Source organism: Tursiops truncatus, chromosome 9, assembly GCF_011762595.2.
Source record: "Tursiops truncatus isolate mTurTru1 chromosome 9, mTurTru1.mat.Y, whole genome shotgun sequence".
In the NCBI taxonomy this organism is placed as follows: Eukaryota; Metazoa; Chordata; class Mammalia; order Artiodactyla; family Delphinidae; genus Tursiops; species Tursiops truncatus.
This window is the reverse complement of record NC_047042.1, coordinates 86123874-86145358: the sequence shown is the minus strand read 5'-3', so window position 1 is coordinate 86145358 and position 21485 is coordinate 86123874. Positions and strand designations below refer to the sequence as shown.

Here is a 21485-nt window from a genome sequence, read left to right as displayed (position 1 = left end):
TACAGGGAAAACAATGTAAAAAACACAAAAACTTGGAGGCTAAACAATACATTAAATAACCAAGAGATAACTGAAGAAATCACAGAGGAAATCAAAAATACCTAGAGTCAAATGACAATGAAAGCACGCTGATCCAAAAACTATGGGATGCAGCAAAAGCAGTTCTAAGAGGGAAGTTTACAGCTATACAAGCCTACCTCAAGAATCAAAAAAAATCTCAAATAAACAATCTAACCTTACACCTAAAGGAACTAGAGAAAGAAGAACAAACAAAACCCAAAGTTAGAAGGAAAGAAATCATAAAGAGCAGAGCAGAAATAAATGAAATAGAAACAAAGTAAATAATAGCAAAGATCAATAAAACTAAAAGCTGGTTCTTTGAGAAGATAAATAAAATTGATAAACCATTAGCCAGACTCATCAAGACAAAGGTGAGAGGACTCAAATCAATAAAATTAGAAATGAAAAAGGAGAAGTTACAACAGACAACACAGAAATACAAAGCATCCTAAGAGACTACTACAAGCAACTCTATGCCAATAAAATGGACAACCTGGAAGAAATGGACAAATTCTTAGAAAGGTAGAACCATCCAAGACTGAACCAAGAAGAAATAGAAAATATGAACACACCAAACACAAGTTATGAAATTGACACTGTGATTAAAAATCTTCCAACAAACAAAAGTCCAGGACCAGATGGCTTCACAGGTGAATTCTATCACACATTTAGAGACGAGCTAACACCCATCCTTATCGAACTCTTCCAAAAAATTTCAAAGGAAGGAACACTCCCAAACTGATTCCATGAGGGCACCATCACCTTGTTACCAAAACCAGACAAAGATACTACAAAAAAATCACAGACCAATGTCACCGATGAATATAGATGCAAAAATCCTCAACAAAACACTAGCAAACAGAATCCAACAGCACATTAACAGGATCATACACCATGATCAAGTGGGATTTATCCCAGAGATGCAAGCATTCTTCAATATACGCAAATCAATCAATGTGATACACCATATTAACAAATTGAAGAAGAAAACCCATATGATCATCTCAATAGATGCAGAAAAAGCTTTTGACAAAATTCAACACCCATTAATGATAAAAACTCTCCAGAAAGTCAGCACAGAGGGAACCTACCTCAACATAATGAACACCGTATATGACAAATCCACAGCAAACATCATTCTCAGTGGTGAAAAACTGAAAGCATTTCCACTAAGATCAGGAACAAGACAAGGATGTCCACTCTTGTCACTATTATTCAACATAGTTTTGGAAGTCCTAGCCACGGCAATCAGAGAAGAAAAAGAAATAAAAGGAATACAAATAGGAAAAGAAAAAGTAAAACTGTCACTGTTTGCAGATGACATGATACTACACATAGAGAATCCTAAAGATGCCACCAGAAAACTAGTAGAGCTAATCAATGAATTTGGTAAAGTTGCAGGATACAAAATTAATGCACAGAAATATCTTGCATTCCCATACACTAATGATGAAAAATCTAAAAGAGAAATTAAGGAAACACTCCCATTTACCACTGCAACAAAAAGAATGAAATACCTAGGAATAAATCTACATAAGGAGACAAAAGACCTGTATGCAGAAAACTATAAGACACTGATGAAAGAAATTAAAGATGATACCAACAGATGGAGAGATATACCATGTTCTTGGATTGGAAGAATCAATATTGTGAAAATGACTATACTACCCAAAGCAATCTACAGATTCAATGCAATCCCTATCAAAGTATCAGTGGCATTTTTTACAGAACTAGAACCAAAAATCTTAAAATTTGTACAGAGACACAAAAGACCCCAAATAGCCACAGCAGTCTTGAGGGAAAGAAACGGAGCTGGAGGAATCAGACTCCCTGACTTCAGACTATACTACAAAGGTACAGTAATCAAGACAATATGGTACTGGAACAAAAACAGAAATATAGATCAATGGAACAGGATAGAAAGCCCAGAGATAAACCCACGCACCTATGGTCAACTAATCTATGACAAAGGAGGCAAGGATATATGATGGAGAAAAGACAGTCTCTTCAATAAATGGTGCTGGGAAAACTGGACAGCTACATGTAAAAGAATGAAATTAGAACACTCCCTAACACTACACACAAAAATAAACTCAAAATGGATTAGAGACCTAAATGTAAGACCAGACACTATAAAACTCTTCGAGGAAAACATAGGAAGAACACTCTTTGACATAAATCACAGCAAGATCTTTGTTGATCCACTTCCTCTGCTAGAGTAATGGAAATAAAAACAAAAATAAACAAATGGAACCTAATGAAACTTCAAAGCTTTTGCAAAGCAAAGGAAACCACAAACAAGACGAAAAGACAACCCTCAGAATGGGAGAAAATATTTGCAAATGAATCAACGGAAAAAGGATTAATCTCCAAAATATATAAACAGCTCATGCAGCTCAATATTAAAAAGACAAACAACCCAATCCAAAAATGGGCAGAAGACCTAAATAGACATTTCTCCATAGAAGACATACAGAGGGCCAAGAAGCACATTAAAAGCTACTCAACATCACTAATTATTAGAGAAATGCAAATCAAAACTACAATGAGGTCTCATCTCACACCAGTTAGAATGGGCATCAACAGAAAATGTACAAACAACAAATGCTGGAGAGGGTGTGGAGAAAAGGGAACCCTCTTGCACTGTTGGTGGGAATGTAAATTGATACAGCCACTATGGAGAACAGTATGGAGGCTCCTTAGCAAACTAAAAACAGAATTACCATATAACCCAGCAATCCCACTGCTGGGCATATACCCAGAAAGAACCACAATTCAAAAAGACACATGCACCCCAATGTTCACTGAAGCACTCTTTACAATAGCCAGGACATGGAAGCAACCTAAATGCCCATCCACAGACAAATGGATAAAGAAGATGTTGGCACATATATACCATGGAATATTACCCAGCCATAAAAAGGAACAAATTGGGTCATTTGTAGAGACGTGGATGGATCTAGAGACTGTCATACAGAGTGAAGTGAGTCAGAAAGAGAAAAGCAAATATCGTATATTAATGCATATATGTGGAACCTAGAGAAATGGTACAGATGATCCAGTTTGCAGGGCAGAAACCGAGACACAGATGTAGAGAAGAAATGTATGGACACCAAGGGGGGAAAGCGGGGGTGGGATGAACTGGGAGATTGGGATTGACATATATACACTAATATGTATAAAATAGATAACTAATAAGAACCTGCTGTATAAAAAAATAAATTTAATTAAAAAAACACACTATATTGAAGCTAAATGTTCTTTAAAATGAGTACCTTTCTAAGCTACCACATGACTGTGTGAGCAGTACAATGAAGCAGTGGAGGGGCTCAGAATAACAGGACATCCATGATTAACACAGACACATGAACAAGTCTGACTTCCAACTGTTGCGCTGCACTCTTGGGAACAGCACCCCAACGTCCTCAGCCCAGCTGCCTACAGCACACAATGTAATGAACCACCTGTACCCTGACAGTTAGAGCCAACTGAGATGGGTTGATGATACCAAAGAAATCTCCTTTTTTCATTCTTTTTTCCCCCCTGTGTGTTGTTAGGTAGAACATTTTTTAATTGCATGATGAATTAGAAATGTTGACAGGAGCTTAACTTTTGTCAGATGTGAGCCTTCTAATGTTACTTTGATGGTCTATCTTTACCGCTCTCCTACCACAGAAGGAAGAGCTGACCTCACGAACCAAACCACTGGGAAGCGAAGCCTGCAGCTTCATGGCTCTAAGAGAAGAGACAAAAATCTCCTGCCAGTCTCTTATGATGTGACTGAACTATTTAACTATGCCTTTTCAGGATAATGTGAAATGCAGATCTCACTGTGGTCCTCAGACCAGTCAGATTAATAGAACAACTGAAAAAGAATGACCGTTTTTTATGGAAAAAAGATGTGATTCCCCCCCAGCTCCTTTCTTCCTGCTGCAATATTAAAAGCATTCATCAGAGAAACTTTGGTTCCTGAATGAAACTCCATCAAACTTGCACAAAAACTGGTCAGCTGATACAGCCTCTCACCAAGCACATGATGTGCCGGCTCAGCTCAATTATTTTTAATGATTATTATGAACATGATATGTTTGCTAGCTACTTTCTCCCCTCTAACCAGAGATAAATGCTCCTATTTTGCTCAACACTGGTAAGTACAATAGACTGTTGCTTGAAAGTTCCATATTTCAACTAGCTTTTTGAAGGATGGTAAAGTTCCTAGATTATGATGATTCTTCGATTAACCATTCTCACAGAATGAAAGTCCTCTGTAACTTAGTTGGATTTTTCAATGTTTTTCAATTATATACAGCAATGTTGTCCCAGGCCAGACAGCTCAAGGGCAACATTTCTATTTAATAAAGCCATGTGTAACTGCAAAGAACAAAAAAGTATCTACGTATAGGCTCTACTTCGGCTTAAACTTAAAAGCTAATGCAAACCTATGAAGCTGATAATGGCTGTCAGTGGCCCCATCTGCTTTGGGACCCCCTTCCTAACCTCTCACTAATAAGCTGTCCATCCTACTTTAGACCTCTGCCATCCTCATTCCTTCTGTCAGTGAGTCAATCAGTATTTCCTGAACATTTACTACACCAGGCACTGTACTAAGCACAGGGAATAAAACAGTATGTCCCTCATGGAGCTTAGAGCTCTGTGCAAATCCACAATACAGTGTGGAGAACGATATAAGAAACGGAACAGTAAAGATGTGAGCACACAGCAGGGGCCACAAGCCCAGAGAGAGAGAGAGGGAAAGAGAGACAGAGAGTGTGTGCTTTGTGCTTTTTGTTTTAGAGGGGGTATGTTAGGGAGAGGAGACACCAGCAGGGAGGGCTCATCACAGTGACAAACTAAAGTTGGAAAGCTGAGCAGGGTTTAGCCCAACGAGGAGACAAACTGAATGTATACGAAAACTCTGAAGTGACAAAACTAGAGATAACAACATTTGCAGAGAAGGAGGAAGGCATAACATTAACTACATGTCAGGTACTTTTCTCAGCACTTTTCATAGCTTACTCACCTAACGTTCACAACAACCTCATGGGGTAGGCACTGTTTAGAGATACGCCCATTTAGAGATAAGGAGGCACAGAGCTTCTGAAGCTAGGCAATGGGGAGCTAGATTTTAAACGTAGGCAGTACGGGCCCAGAACCCTCTACTGTTCACTGACTGGCTGTACTGTCTGTCTCTCAAGAGGTCATGGACCATGGGTGGGGTTGGGGATGGGGCACAGCTAGAGCAAAGCACAAAGTGCTCACTCACTGTGCTCACTGTCTACTAAAAAAGAAGAATCTGGTATCTGTCATTTATTCTCGTTCAGTAACGATGCTTGAATACGAGTGAATGACAAGTTGCACTGCTGTCCCATTAGTTACATGGTCTACCTTTTCACCTCTAAGTGTCAAGTGAAAAGCTTTACTGCGGTGCAGGCTGTCTGCTGCAAGTCGGGGAGGCTGTGTATACGTATGTAGGGACGGAGCTGTTCTCTGTACTTTCCACTCAGTTCTTCTGTGAACGTAAAACTGCTCTAAAAAATTAAATTTTTTAATTAATAAAAAAGGAAGTGATCAGGATTCAAGCTAAAAAAGAAGAAGAAAGGCTCTGTGTGTCCTCACGAAAGGAATTTCATATACTAGAAGCCAGGTGGAGAGAAATTTTGGAGGTAAACTTAAACTACTCCTCAGGTCAATTCTGAATTTATAAGTAGGACACTGTGCAGTCTATTTATCGCTTGTAAAAATAAAATACAGTGTGTGTGTGTGTGTGTGTGTGTGTGTGTGTGTGTGTGTGTGAGAAAAACAAAACAAAACAAAAAACCTGTGGGGTTTTGGGAAACCAAAAAAACATAAATAAAAAAAATAAGTAGGACACTGTGATGGAAGGTGGAGATATGGAAGAGCTCTCCAAACCTAGGTAATTTTCTACGCCCCCTAAGTGTCAGTTCAAGTATGATCAGTCCTACAAGAATGTGTGTTCCAAAACTATCATTTCCTTCCAAGCCTTGCAGTGCACCCTATACTGCCGGGAGGTAGTTACCTGCAGAAGCCCAGGTCACCCTCCTCCTTCCCTCCTTGTCTGACTGACCATACAGTGGCTCACTCCTTCATTTGTTCCAAACCTAACTACTCTCTGTACTTCTCCACTTCAAGATTCCAAGACACACACTTCATGTTTTCTAGAACATACAGCAATACTTTACTATTAAATAAAATGCTTGTAATCTAATTTCCTTTTCCTTATATCCTCAAATGTATTTCTAGGCTTTTAATTCTGGTAACTTTATGTCTGAGTTGTGGAATTATTACTGTGATATAACTTTGAGACAGCATAGCAGAGTCTTTGGAAGAATTTACAGGTATTTACTGATAGATTAATAACGAAGGTGAAGGTAGGAATGACTAGGCAATAGTCTTTTAACTCTAGAAAGGCTGGCGAGTTGCTTCCTGATATTCTGTTGTAGAATTATGATGAGTCTTAAAAACTAAATATTTAATTGTGTAGGCTAGTCACTACAAAATATTCCAAGTGCCTGCAATGCATCAAAGACAGTGAAAGTGTTCTTCTCCATCCGTCATGGAGAAAGCCCATAGTTGTAAAATAATTTAAAGAATCTCTCCCCTCTCAACTCCTCTAGCAATTTTATCCATACCACCCACTTAGTTGTTGCCACTGACTGCCTTATATTGTTATTGATATTCATTCTTTACTTTCATAACTGGGTCTCAAGGTTTGTGTCTTTTACTTCCATGTACTCAACAACTTCCATCCCTTCCAGCGCTTGGATGTCTTGCACTTAGCAGACCTTCACCAATCTTTCTTAACTGATCACATTTACCATGATCAGCGTCCTTTTGGTCACAGGAAAAAATGTTATTAGTGTGATTTTTTAATTTAAATAAATTCACTTATAATTTATTTTCTTAATTATTTTCTTCTTCAGATTCCAACATTTTAGTAACCACACATGAACATCAAATATCCTGTGTATCAAAGTTATGTTGATCAGAACGTACTGTTTAAAGGCATCCTTCTTCCCTTTAAATAACGACAGAGGCTGCATCTGTACTTTTCCAGATCTCAAGTACCCCTGCCATATTCCAGAGGGTACTGAAAACAATAATTAAAATAACAGTGGCAGCCACAGAAGACTGGCCTTTCCCTAGACTATGACTGGAATCATGTCTGCCATCTTTAAGCAAAAAGGAACTGCCCTCGTTTCTTTTTGCACTGAGTTCCCACCTGAATTAACAGGTCTAGAAATCCTGTGGCCACAGGAATAGTTTTAGCTGCTTGGCAGCTCATGCTGGGAAATGACAGAAGAAACGGATTTCCAGGTCTTTCAATCGTTGCTATCTTGAAAGAATCCTGTGAATGCAGACCTCAAATTCACATGCTATAAACACTTCAGATCATCCTCCAGAAAACTAATTTTTCTGGAGAAGGTCGATTACCCACCTTGAAGCTCTCCACTCCGACTGTACAGCTCCCTTCTCTGTTCTCGCAAATAGGCACTCATACTGATGGCATGGGAGGATGATTCAAACCTGCAACGAAATGCAGCGTAAACAAACGATTAGGTAGTAACCAAACAGGCGGTGTCCAGCTCTGTACATTCCGTTGAACTGTTGAACTGTTGACAGTATTCTACTCCAGCCTGTGTGATGCCCCCTAGTGTTCCACGACCAAGACCTTCTGGCTGTTCCAGGCCAGGGCAGTCTGCCATAGACCTTGATTTGTGAATGATATTCCTGCCTAAACGCTCCTCCATGACAGTATTTGGATCTTCTGCTCCTTCTCTATTTCAACTGATACACTCGATCTTGCAACTTTCTTTTGCCTCCAGATCCCTTGCCAGGATCCCTACATACACAGCAACAGCCGTATCCTCTAATGGCATTCTGATTTTGCTCCTAGGCAGCTCAAAAGACATCAGTGTCTGCCAGCTGCCACCACAGAAATACGGGCTCCTCAGAGCTGACCCCTGGCCTTTCTAACTCCCCCAGTGAGAGGACTAGCCCAATGGGCTGTGAGAAATGATGTTAAATAACTACACCAGAGAAACAAGGCATCTATGGTCTCTCCTTAAAAGTCCTCAGAAACAATATACTTTCTAAACAGCTGCCAGGATTCTTACCGGCCACCTGTAATTCTTAGAAGGATTTCTCCTGTCAGCCTGTTATCCTGACAGAAAATCTCAGGTTTGAAATGTAATTTCTTACCACATCAAAGGATTTACGGTTTGATACAGTCATAATTTTACCGTTTTTTTGGTTGTTGTTGTATTTTACCACATAAAATACTTTCAAAAATACCAAGCTACAAACTGTTGTTCACACCGCCCCAGGGACTGCTTCAGAGGTTAGAAACATGGGGGATGGGTTCGTGATACAGAACATGGCTTTAAAAGCTAAAACAATGACAACAACAAATCACAGTCTTCAAAGTAACTTGCAGGCAAGGAAGAACAACAACAACAAAAAAAAACCAGGTAAAATTATGACTGTATCATCAAACTGTAAATCCTTTGATGTGCTAAGAAATTCCATTTCAAACCTGAGATTTTCAAAGTCGGGATAACAGGCTGACAAGAGAAATCCTTCTAAGAATTACAGCCACTAAGGGGTAAACAGCAACACAGTGAAAGAGCAACAGTGATAACGGGATAGGTTCCTGGCCACAAGGAAGGAGCACCAACATTTTCTTAATTGTGCCTTCTTTATCGGTTCTTTGACAAGGAAGATGAATACCAAGATGAATGTCAGTCTGAGGGAAACAGCTGAGTTACTTGATCCTTTCTCTGCACCCTGCCAAGAACTAAGAGGGCACAAACAGCCGGAAGAAAGGCAAAGTGTGCAGTACTTCAAAAGTGTCACCTGCCAGTCGAGTGCTGACGAGAAGCCACTGACCTCCAAAAAGCACACTGACAGCTATTGATCAGAAACAGCAAGAGAAAAACTAAACTCGAGCAAAGAACAGAGAGGCACACCACATACAATAAGAACGAACTTAAACACACTTAATTAACCTTGGCTAGGGACAATTAAAGAGAGTAATAAGGTTCTTCACAGATGTGACAGAAACAGATGACAGCTTGCCAAAATCTGAATCCTTTATGACCTAAGGCATTTTTACTACTCAGGAATCCTTTTTGCATTTGCAACAAGTCACAGATGGATATGATTTTACAGCAAAAGAGGCATGAGGGATTAGCCAGTCTCACCTCCCCACTTTACAGCCAAAGGCACCGAGGCCACTGAGACAAGAGAACTGCCCTGACTCACATGGCTCATTAATGGTGGAACCAAGACTAGAAATGGGCACATTTCTAAGAGTGGCCTAATTCTGTGCAGGTGATGAGTTTTTATTACTATGTAATAGTAACAAATGTGTAACGATTACTTAAGTTCACTTATTCATTTCCAGTAACTTATGTTTTCCAACACCGCAATTGCAGGACTGGCTAAATGTCTGAAAATGTTTATGTGGTCCGAGGTTGCAAGTTAGGGGTGAGGGCTGACAGCATGAAATCTAAACACCCCGAAACCTGCTTTCTGCAATAGGCGTAGACTGAGAACGGTCAGTTGAGCTTGAAGAGGGGTGGGTAGGACTGGAAGGGGCGGAGGGAGGAACGGAGGGGAGAGGGGAAAGAAAAGGCCTAACCGTAGGCCTTAGGCAGTATCTGAGGCAGTCTTAGTTGCCTCCATCAAACACCTTTCCTCCCACTGTCTGTCTTGTTCGCGGGCACAGGCCCGATTCTATCTGGGCGTCTGGGTCCTTGCTCCCTCTCACTAGGCAGGGTGCTCAGGAGGGGGGGCTCCCTCTCCAGCTGCAGACCTATCACTGGAGATGAACTCTGACTGGTTTAAGACTATCACCATGGTCTACTTCCCCTTGCCAGTGACTGGTTTAGGAATGGGCCTCAGACCCAGGTCCTATTAGTTTTCTTGAGAAAAACTTGCAGAGCGGCTTTGTGACTGGCAAAAGATATTAATAGATGGATGATTGATCATTAATAAAAATGGATTTGTAACGATATAGCCGTTTTGGAACACAGTCTGGCAGTGTCTTACACAGTTAAACAGAGTCCTACCATATGATCTAGTAATCATGCTCCTGGGTATTCACCCAAATGAGTCGAATACTGACACTGACACAAAAACCTGCACGTGAATGTTTATCGCTGCTTTATTCATAACTGCCAGGAGCTGGAAGCAATCAAGATGTCTTTCAATAGCTGAATGGAAAAACAAGTGTGGTACATCCACAAACTAGTATTACTTAGCGATACAAAGGATGCCACAAAAAGCCACAGAAAGACATGGATGAACCTTAAGTGCATACTGCTAAGTGAAAGAAGCCGGTCTGAAAAAGCTACGTACTGTATGACTCTAACTTTAAGACATTCCAGAAACGGCAAACTATAGAGATAGTAAAAAAGATCAGTCACTTAAAGGGGGTAAGGAAAAGGAGGAGGAATGAATAAGTGGAAAACCGGATGTTTAGGGCAGTGAAACTATTCTGTAAGATACTATAATGGTGGATATATGACGTTGTGCACTTCTCCAAACCCACAGAACTATACAAAGAGTGAACCCTAACGTAAACAATGGACTTTAATAATGGTGTATCAACATCGGTTCATCAATTGTAACTAATATGCCACACTAATAATAAGAGGAGAAACTATGGTGTTAATAAGAGGAGAAACTATGGTGTAAAGGGACATAAGGGAAGTCTCTGTACTGTCAGCTTAATTTTTCTGTAAACCTAAAATGGATAAAAATAAAGCCTATTAATTAAAAAAAAAAGGGATTTTCAGGATGAATCACACACTGTTTCCTGGGCACCACCATTTTTATTGGAGTGGGACTGAATGCAGAGAAATGGAAAGGGCTGAGTCCTTGATGATACTGTACCGGTGAATTAAAGAATCCTCTATATTTATTCTTATGTGTGAGATAATAACTTTCTATAGGTTAACCTATTCATTTGGGGTTCCATGCTACTTGCAGACTAAAGCCTTTTAACTGATACTGCATCCAACCTCTGAATAAAACTGTTTAAAGAAAAAAAAAAGAGAGAACGAATTCAATAAACAGAATGGATTTCATTCCAGTGTGGGCACAGTAAATCTCCTCTCCTCTAGACCACAAGATAAATGAACTGTTGAAACTTTCCTTAATGATTAAGAACTCTATGAACCCTTGACAGAAAACAAATCTCAAAAGTGCATCAACAGAAGATACAGGACTTTCAACTATTTAAAAAGAAGGAATTCAGAACACTGGGATGATACTTCTGTAGTCACTTTACATGCTTAGATGTACAGATACAGGTTCTTAAATATCTATTAATTCCTTAGAAGAACATAGGTCTGCCAAGATTTAAATCCTATTTCTACCACTTGCTAGCCGTGTGAATTTGCATAACTTCCTTAACCTCTTGTGCCTTGATTTTTAAAAAAAATTTTTAAAAACAAATTTTATTTTGGAATCATTAATAGAAAAGATGCAAAATAGTACAGGGAGTTCCTGTGTACCCTTCACCCAAATCTCTCCCTAACGTTAATGTCTTACATAATCGTGGTGCATTTTGTCGCATCCAAGTAATTAACATTGGTATGACACAAAACTACAGACTTTATCTGGATTTCACAAAATTTTCCACTAACATCCTTTTTCTGTTCCAGGATACCACACTGCATTTAGATCACGTGTAATTCTGATAAATAGACTGGGGTTTCCAATGAGCTTTTTCTGTGCCATGTATGTGATCCAATAATCCCCTCTGACGAGTGCTGAGGAGAGAAAGTCATTGACCACGAGAATAAACAATACCCAATACCGCATAGGTAGTGTTTGGTAGCCTCTGATTCCCAAGGCACTGTTAACTCAGTAGAAGAGTTGGCTTTGCTCCGAGGAGGGTAGTGTGAAGTTTCCTGAGAAGCTTAAGAGCTGATCCTGATTGAAAGTCCCTTCCTAACCTCCACTAATACCATGTGCTCATCTCATACATTTTACTACATGGAACTATCACCAATTATTTACTTGTCTGTCTTCTTTTCTGAATTATATGTTTCTGCGCATGCGCCTCAAATTTTTTTTAACGTGTAATAGAGGATGAAAAATAGAACCCACGCCCATCAGGTTGTTAGAATGAATAAATACATGAGACAATCCATGAAAATGGCTTTACGCCTTGGCTAGCACTTAGTAAGGACTCAGTAGGCATTAACCACTACCCTGCTGCCCAAATTTGGTATAATCTGAATCAAATTATGTTTGATTGAGATTCTTCTGAGAAACTCATTTACCACAGTGCCTGGTACATAGTAAGCACTCAAGCAATGGTAGCTGTTATCATTATTATTATTAATGTTAACAATAATATTAACTGTTAGCTGTTACCAAGTGACATATACTTAGGATATGTGGCCAGGTGAGTGTAGCTAATCGTAATTTGAAAAGAAGAATTTCCACATTGTTCTTTTACTAAATCAAGTAAAACCCAATACTACTTAGCTAGAGAGATTTGCATGACTTTATTAACAAAGGTTGTTTCTTGGCACTTGGGGCTTTCCAAAGGCTGAAATATTTCATTTCCTTTCATTTCATAGAAAATTCCCCAGAAACAAGGGGAGAATTTCATTTCTCTTCATTTTATATGACTCCCCAGAAACAAATTCCAGAATTTTTTTATTAAAAGTTCTAGATAGTCCAGTAACCATATTCCAAAATAGTCACCTCCCTTACAGAAAATGGAAGTACACAAAGTTGAATATGTAGTCACTTCCTATCAATTATTTCAAATCAACTCTAAATGGGTGAAGTAATGGCTGTCAATAAAGTAGAAAACTGTTCTTCTGGGATCTAACACATCTTGACACCTACCTTACCAGCAAGGAGATACTTACTTGAAAAGAGAATTTTTGGGCCTTTGAGGTTTCTTCTTGGCAAAAAAGGCTGCACACTCGCGCCCAGTGCTGGCATAACTTAGTTGAGCTGAGGGTTCAGAGGCTGCACGAGTATTTTTCATATCCAAGTACTCAGTCAACAGCATCTGTACAAGCAGACAAACAGCTTAACACACACATTTATGATGTGCTATTAAGAAAAAGCAATTTTAAAACCATGAAGACCTAATTCTAAAACCTCCCTGACATTCAGGATATTAACCTAGCTATTCATATTCCTAGGTGTAGACCTAAGGGAAGATTCATTATAGCCAGAAAGTCAGCAATTTGCTACCTACTCCTAAAACTGGGAATGGTGTATATTGAGCATTTGTACATGGGGGTAAAGGGAACATTTTTATTCAGGGTCTACTATGTGTCAGGCACCGGGCTGGGTGAGTTAATCAATATACTCCTTTAGTCATAATTTAATCCTCATTATTCCAAATTGCGACAGCAGCAGCAGCGATGCCGTAACATTTACTGAGGGCTTACTATATTGCAGGCAAGGGGCTAATCCATTTAGATATTTTACCTCATTGAAAGCACAAAACTTTATCAGGAAAATCAGTTCTCAGATTATAGACAAGGAACTGCACCAGCACACTAACAAACCGGCCAGCCAGGTTAGCGTAGCCCACAGCAGACTAAGTGGTCCTGACCTGCAAAGAATTTCTAGGGCCCGCTACTCATCTTCAGAGTTTCAAAGCAACAAAAGCAACAGCTTTTTTGATCACTACTGCCAGCAGGTCCTGCTTATAAAAATCAATCCACTTTAGAGCCTCAGCGGTTTGGGGGCCTGGGCTAGAATCAGTTGTACTATTTCTAAGACAAGTGTAAAAAGTTCCCACTGTTGTGAAAGAAAATAGCAGATCTGGAACAGAAATCACCATGGTTCCTAAGATTATCTAACCCGGGACTAAAGTGTATCAACTCAACTCATTTCTATAATCACTTGCCACATTTAAAATTTTAAGATAACCAAGTGGTATACAGTACATGTAGACAAACAATTCTACCCATGACTGAAGTGAAAGCTTTTCAGAACCAGGGTCCCATATAACTATTATTCTTGCATATATGTATATAATCATTCGTTCATTCAATAGAGATGTGGGGGCCACATCAAGCATTATCATCAAAACATTTATGAAGCACACCTGCGAATATGTTGCTCCAGGTAAGTTTTAAAGCCAATTATGTCTATATTATAAGCACATACACATTACTGAGTACTTATCAAATATCAGACATTTTAAAAACATGACCTTACTCAATCCTCAAATCCATGAAGTAAGTATTACTAATTGTAAGTTAGAGATGAAGGAACTGAGAATTAGTGGTATTAAGAAACTAGCCTATATGCATGTGTGGAGGCAGGAGCTAATGGGAAATCCCTGTACTCTCCCCCTCAATTTTGCTTTGAACCTTAAAATGCTCTTTGAAAAAACTCCAAAGACAAAGGGGGGGGGGGGGAGGGAGGGGGAAGGGGAGGGGGGAGGGAGGGACTAGCCTAAGGCCTTATAATTACACAATAACAGGCCAGGATTTCAACTCAGGTTTAGTTGACTCCACAGTCTGTTCTCTTCCCCATGACACTCCATTCTCACTAAGAGCATAAAAACTATCAATGAGAATGACTATGGGTGGCCGTAAATGGACTTTATTTCATTTTCTGTACAATAAAGAGTTCGCGGGGAAAGCATAAAACATGTTAAGAGATTGGTCAATGTTTTTTAATTTATTTACAAGGCCACTGGAGTATTACTCAGCAAGCTGATGAAGTAATATAATGACAAGTACTACCTCTGTTACTATATCACCGAAACTGCACAACAGTCAGGGAGAATACTGAATTGGGTCTCTACTTTAGTAACAATTCCAGTGATGGACTCAATTATTTTGTAGATTTGGCACTGATGCTAATAAAGTTTGCAGGAATCCGTGATCAAAAGGCGGCTAGTACATCAGAAAAGAATTTCAAATTGTTGACGTCTTTCAAATTTCAACACAGAAAGATGTCTACAAATGCCCTGGTTTCACTCAGATGGTGGTTATTACACCAATATGACAAAATTATGTTTCTACCAAAGCTTGAAGACACACTACGCCAAGTAATTCTGTCGAGGTAATTATTGTCCTAAAATTCAATGACTGTCCTTTTACGATAAAATATTGACTGACCAGGACCTAACTAAGCAGCATCCTTAAATCCAGGTATTTTACGGTCACTGTTCCTTTTTCTCCACATCAATGAAGTCCCCTTAATTATTAGCTCTCAGGAGTCTTAGTCTACTTCTATTCACCAGCTTCTCCCTTTCTATCTACACAAATGTACTATTTCTACCCTCTCCACAAAAATCTTGCTTTGGTCCTCACGATCTATAATCTTATTTCTTTTTTATCTTTAGGTTCTAAACTTTTAAAAGCAGCCTCCACATATATTATTTCTCTTACCATGATGTGGTTTTTATCCCTCATTTCTCTCCCAAGCTCCAGTCCCACATCTGTGACTGCATGCCTGACCTATTCACCTATTTCACTGATAAAATCAACCCTAAATTCTGAAACCTAAATCATCTTCCCATAAAATCAGTAATTCCTTCTGCCAACTTTGTTTTTTAGTATTTTCTTATTCTCACTGATCTCCAGGCTTAAAACTTCAGAACTGTCTTTAATACATTTCCTTATTCTTTGTATCCACAAAGGAGTCAGTGTCCAAGTTCATTAATCACTCTACCTCAACTCTATGAGTTTGCCCATTCTGGTCCACTCTGACAGCCACCACCTTAGTTCACCTCACGCAGTTTTCCTCATTTAGTTTTCTGCCTCCCATGTCTTACTCTTCTGATCCTCCTACATCCTCAACAGAATGATCTTCCTAAAACAAAGCTGCTCCAAAAAAAGGGTACAAATGAATTTATCTACAAAATAGTTACAGATGTAGAAAACAAACTTATGGTTACTAGAGGGTAAGCGGGGGAGGATAAATTGGGAGATTGGGATTGGCATATACACACTGCTATATATAAAATAGATAGCTAATAAGGACAGATATAATAGATAACTAATAAGGACCTACTGTATAAGGGAACTCTATACTGTGTAATGGCCTATATGGGAAAAGAATCTAAAAAACAGTGGATATCTTGATATGTAAATGTATAACAGCTTCACTTCACTGTACACCTAAAAGTAACACAACATTGTAAATCAACTACACTCCAATAAAAATTAAAAACAAGAAACAAACAAAATAAAAAACACAGTTGCTGCTACCATCAAAAGGCTCCTCATCACCTACAACTATCTGACCGCAATACTCCAATCATATCTTCTCCCTAACATGCACCCAACACTCCAGTCAAGATCACCCAGTTAACTCTCCCCTGAATATGCCAGGGCCCCCTCATTGCTGGAAGGCCTACCCTAGATTACCCTCTCTCCTAACTCCTAACGGCCCCTTCCGAAAAACAGTTCCAGTGTTCCCTCTTCAACCACTCCTTTCCCAGGCCACTCTACGTCAGCTGTCCCCTAAGTCAGCTGAGCTCCTCAAGTATCCACTTTACACATCATTAAAAACAATTATTCATCCCAAACTGCCTAAGACTATTGGCTATTATTTAATGAAAAGCCACCTCACCGTTGATAAACATGAGGATTTTTTATATTCCTTAAAGCATTGTATTTCTTCATTTCCACCACAGAGCCATGCAACATATCAGTGAATCAAAAAATATAGGGAACCACTGAATTTTAAAAAGCATGTGATAAGAAGCCTTGATGGATATATCATTATATGCAAGTTAGAGACAGTCTCCAAAGTAGAAAGAGTCCAGAGTACAAAAATCTACCCTGTGAGTAAAGTAAAAAAGGGATAGCTGCAATTTTAACCGCAGGCTTTGCGACGTTTGTTTCCTTCATTGTGTTTGCCTCTTTTTGCTAATAACATTCACCACCAGTTGAAAAATACTGCTTTAAGACAGGTAAAGTTTTATGTTGACACTCAAATTGGTAAAAGTGCATTTTTTAATATCTCAAAGAATAAGCCCCTACTTCTAAGATGCCTGAAATGTGTTTGAATCACGCTAAATCTTCTACTACAAAGTCTTAACACAAACACCGGATGCCTGGTATTAAAATATAACCATTATCATTTCTTGGTGATTCTACCTCATTGAGGATAACGTACTGCATCTTCCAAATGGTACATAAATATCCTAAGCACTCACGGATGAGTTCAAATTTCCATTTTTATGAAAAGAAATAAGCTATACAGCTTGTCTTTTGCCTGCGGGAAATCACCCCAGATTGGAATTCTGGGGCAAAGGGCATTACATATAATACCAAATACATTCTGCCCACAGAAAATCTGTAGAAGATAATCCCATGTGTGTTCTTGCTGCCTCTAAATTCCTACATATCTCGTTCATTCCTTTCTCTTTTTAAGTACCAGGAATTGCTATTTCTTGTTGATCAAGATTTCAAAAAATTAAAAGTCATAGTTTGTGTTTTAAGTTTAACTTAAAAGGTATGTGTAAAACTGAAGACAACAAACATGAAAACACAGTTGAAAAGCACCTGAAAACTCTACATACACCAGTGATATCATGATTCACTGTATTTTTTGAGTATCTGGTACGTTAGATGGTTCTGTGGTAGAAGCAAAGAAATATGATGCTTTAACAGAGCGTACAAATTGGAGTGGTTAGGCATCTCTTCTGCCAGAAGACTGATTAGCAGTTGCTACGATGCTAGTCAGTAATCCCATGATATATAAAGCAGGGCCAAGATTTTGAGATTTCTAACATGCTCTAACATTGGTAATATCACTCTGAATGGACCCCTCCTTTACCATTTAATCCTCTTTATTTAACATATTGCCTATGGCTGCTTGTGGTCATACACATAGAATTTTCTAAAAATAAATGTGGGATTTACAGACTTAGAATTAACACATCTCCTGTCTTCAGCCTCTGCATTTATCCAAGTAGCTACTCACTGAAACACCCAGATCCTTCTAGATACTTAATGTGGTAGATCCTTTTTAGTATCTTCCCAGCTTACAAAATCTTCGCCTCATCTAAGGGCGGTTCCCCAACCACACAATGGACTTGGGTAGCCAGGCCTGGGATCCCACCCTCTAGGTCAGAGCCTACTTCACCAGGGAAACAGCCAACCCTCAATTAGCCTATCAGATTCTCTTTCCCAGGAATGTGTTAGTGGGATATGGTCTGTGCTCATCAATGTAAGTGAGGAGATGTAAATACTTTGGGGCAACCACCTTTTACTATGTGGATGAAAAATCAAAGACAGCCAATCTGCAGAGAGAGAATAAAGAATGAACCAGATGATCAGAGAGAAAGAGGAGGTCCACAGGAGCGAGAGTCAAAGGTTGCAACCTTAAGTTATCCATAGTGCAAAGGTCTCAAATCCAGTCGCTGATAAGGTCTTAGATTTTCTACCCTTGGGTTCTACAATATATCCTTATAGCCTTTAGTATGTTTTCCTTATTTCTTCCTCATGATAACTTGATGAGTTTTTGTTTCTTCACTAAGCTTATCTATGGATAAACAATTATATACTAATATGCATCCAGTGACATTTATATCACAGATACTATTTTTGTAAAACAGTGGTATCATAAAAACGGGAGTAGTGGTTCGCACAGATTTCAATCTCTGCAACTAGGAAACCAATTCTCCTGACTATTACCTTCAAATGTTTGATGATTTACAACAAAGCCATACTGTGTATGTGTCCCCCTACCCGCACCCACCCCCCACCGTGAATCTGAGAACTAGATTGCTTCATGACGGAGCAATTCTAAGGTGAAAAAAAATACCCTTGAGCTCCCAATATGAAGTAAGGCTCAACTTTCTTGTGCAATATCTTGACTGTGCCTACAATAAATATTGTAATTTTTAATAATTTGCTCTTTTAAAATACAGATGCCCAGGAGTTTTTCTCCCAGGAACAGCAAAGTGGCTTCCTTGGACTATCCCTCATTCTGATGATAATTAGAACAGGTGAAAAAACATATTAAAAAAATAAAAATTTGAAGGCCCTGGAGAGGAGCCAAATTCGGCAGAAACTGGTGGCTATGACCCCTGAGAGAAGAAAGGAAGCACACAGTTCCTCTGGATTCTTCCCAGAGAACCCCTCCCAGCACCCGTGGAGCAAGAGTAGAACCAAGCAGAATCTAGTCTCACTGGATGCAGGAGGCAAGGCCTAGCAAAGGGAGACCAGGAGGCCCAGAATTTGAAAAGAGAAATCCAGAGGTGGAGGTGGGGCAAAATCAGGGTAATATACCCCTCAAACTATCACCTTGATTCCAGAAAATATTAAAGAGTAACACTGAAACAAAGCAACAATATTTTCTAAAACTAGGACCACCATTTAAAATTACTACAAACTATCAGATTTTCCCCCTTAAGGTTACTAATGGATGAAATAGTAGTGACAAAGAAAAATAAAAGACGTTATCTTTTGAAAATAGCAGTCTCATTTCCCCATTGTATAAAGACTAAAGTATTCTGCAGTAAGAAAAACAAAAGAAAAATAAACAGTCATTCTGCAAATGGAATGGCTGCCTGCTTCATTACACTCATTATCAACGGCAATTGTATCATTAAAACTACTATGTTTGGTCTTGTGAATAGTTCCTTAGTGTTCAAAGTAAAACAGATGAAACACAAGTAATTCCTGGTCCCCTGTCAAAGCCCTGGCAAGCAGAGTCTCAAAGAGCTCACATTTACCTCCCCCCACCCCCCCAACAGAAGAGCTTTTAACAAAGAAACCCCAGTTTTAGACAGCTTTCAAAAGAAAGTTTTCATTTATTTTAACTTAAACGTATTTACTTAATACGTAAAATATGCAAGGTATTATCCTGGATATAAAAACAAGACTAAAAAAAAAAATCCTTCCCTAATACTAAAACAAGTGAATTTTACTATATATAAATTAAAAATTTAAGTGAATTAAAAGCCAAATCAATCAATCCATCAATCCTTCCCTCAATGTGCTTATAGAGACAAACACGAATGACTACAATACATGGGAGAAAGTTGGAAGCATCAGGTCAAAGATACTGTTGTGAGCATTTATAGAAGGACAAGATTGATCCCAAGTAGGACAATAAAAAAGAGTTTCAAGATCATAGGACAGGGCTTCCCTGGTGGAGCAGTGGTTGAGAGTCCGCCTGCCGATGCAGGGGACGCGGGTTCGTGCCCCGGTCCAGGAAGATCCCACATGCCGCGGAGCAGCTGGGCCCGTGAGCCATGGCCGCTGAGCCTGTGCGTCTGGAGCCTGTGCTCCGCAACGGGAGAGGCCACAGCAGTGAGAGGCCCACGTACAGCAAAAAAAAAAAAAAAGATCATAGGACATAAATAAAATCTTATAATGTGTAAAAGGCCAAAAAATGGCAGAAAGAACAGAATAAATAAACAGTGCTAGGGAAATTCCGGGTGTCTTCAGTGAACTGCAAATAGTTCAGGTAACATAAAAATGAAGTCTGAGAGGTAAGCCTGGAAAGGTGGTAAATGCACCAACTTCTCAGGGCCTCTAACACCAGGCTCAGGTACTGAAGTCAAGTACAGAATGAGGAGGGCAGTAAAAAGCTTTCAATAGGTAAATAAAATGTTGATAAACACACTCTAAGTAAATTAATCTGCTGGCATATACAATAATAGATTAGAAGGCAATGGGATTTGGGAAAAAATGAATGATTAAGGTAATAAGATAAAGGGAGGGGGACAAGAAAAAAAACTACCATGATAATTGAAATTTTAAAAAAAAGGATTTTAAACTAAAGTAGTGGTGATGAGATTTTACAATTAGGGATACATTTGTGAGTTGACGCAGAGGAAAAAAATGAAAAAATTTAAGCAGGTATTCTACGAAGAAAAGAAGAGAAATTTTAAAATGCTAAAAGATTGCACATGTGAGGGACTAAAACACTGTGGTTCAAGAACAATGATCAGGAATGCAGGAAAAATGAGTTTGATAGGGACAATAAATTTAGTTTGGAATATAATCCCTTGTGAAGCATATGAATATTCATGCATACCCTCAAATACATAATTGTGAAAGGGGAAATAATGTTGATGAGATTTCCATGATTTATACACTAATTAACTTCCATTAGAACTGTTAACTGTTTTTCTACAAGTTCTCTGAAGGATACTGTGAAGGACATATATCTTCGAATATTTATAATCTGATTTTATCCCATAATATTTTTAAAACAGCTTTGTTGAGGTACAATTTATATACCATAAAATTCACCTAATGTCGTGTACCGATGAACAGCTTTTAAGTAAATGTATACAGCGGTGCAACCATCACTACAATCATTATAAAACACCTCTAACACTTCAGAAAGTTCCCTTATGATGTTACCTGCAGGTTTTTCACAGAGACTTTTATCAGACGGAGAAAGTTCCTTTCTAGTTCTACTTTGCTGAAGGTTTT

General features: G+C 38.9%; 1 protein-coding gene across 1 annotated transcript in view; it reads right to left on the bottom strand.

Moving 5' to 3' along the window:
* EXOC4 (exocyst complex component 4) overlaps positions 1-21485 on the bottom strand; it is an 817730-nt gene that overhangs the window by 564835 nt on the left and 231410 nt on the right. The window contains exons 8-9 of the mRNA XM_019921782.3: positions 12975-13120; positions 7517-7605 (exon numbers count right to left, since the gene is read on the bottom strand). Coding sequence (XP_019777341.1) covers positions 7517-7605; positions 12975-13120 — 235 coding nt within the window. The remainder of the gene's footprint in view (positions 1-7516; positions 7606-12974; positions 13121-21485) is intronic.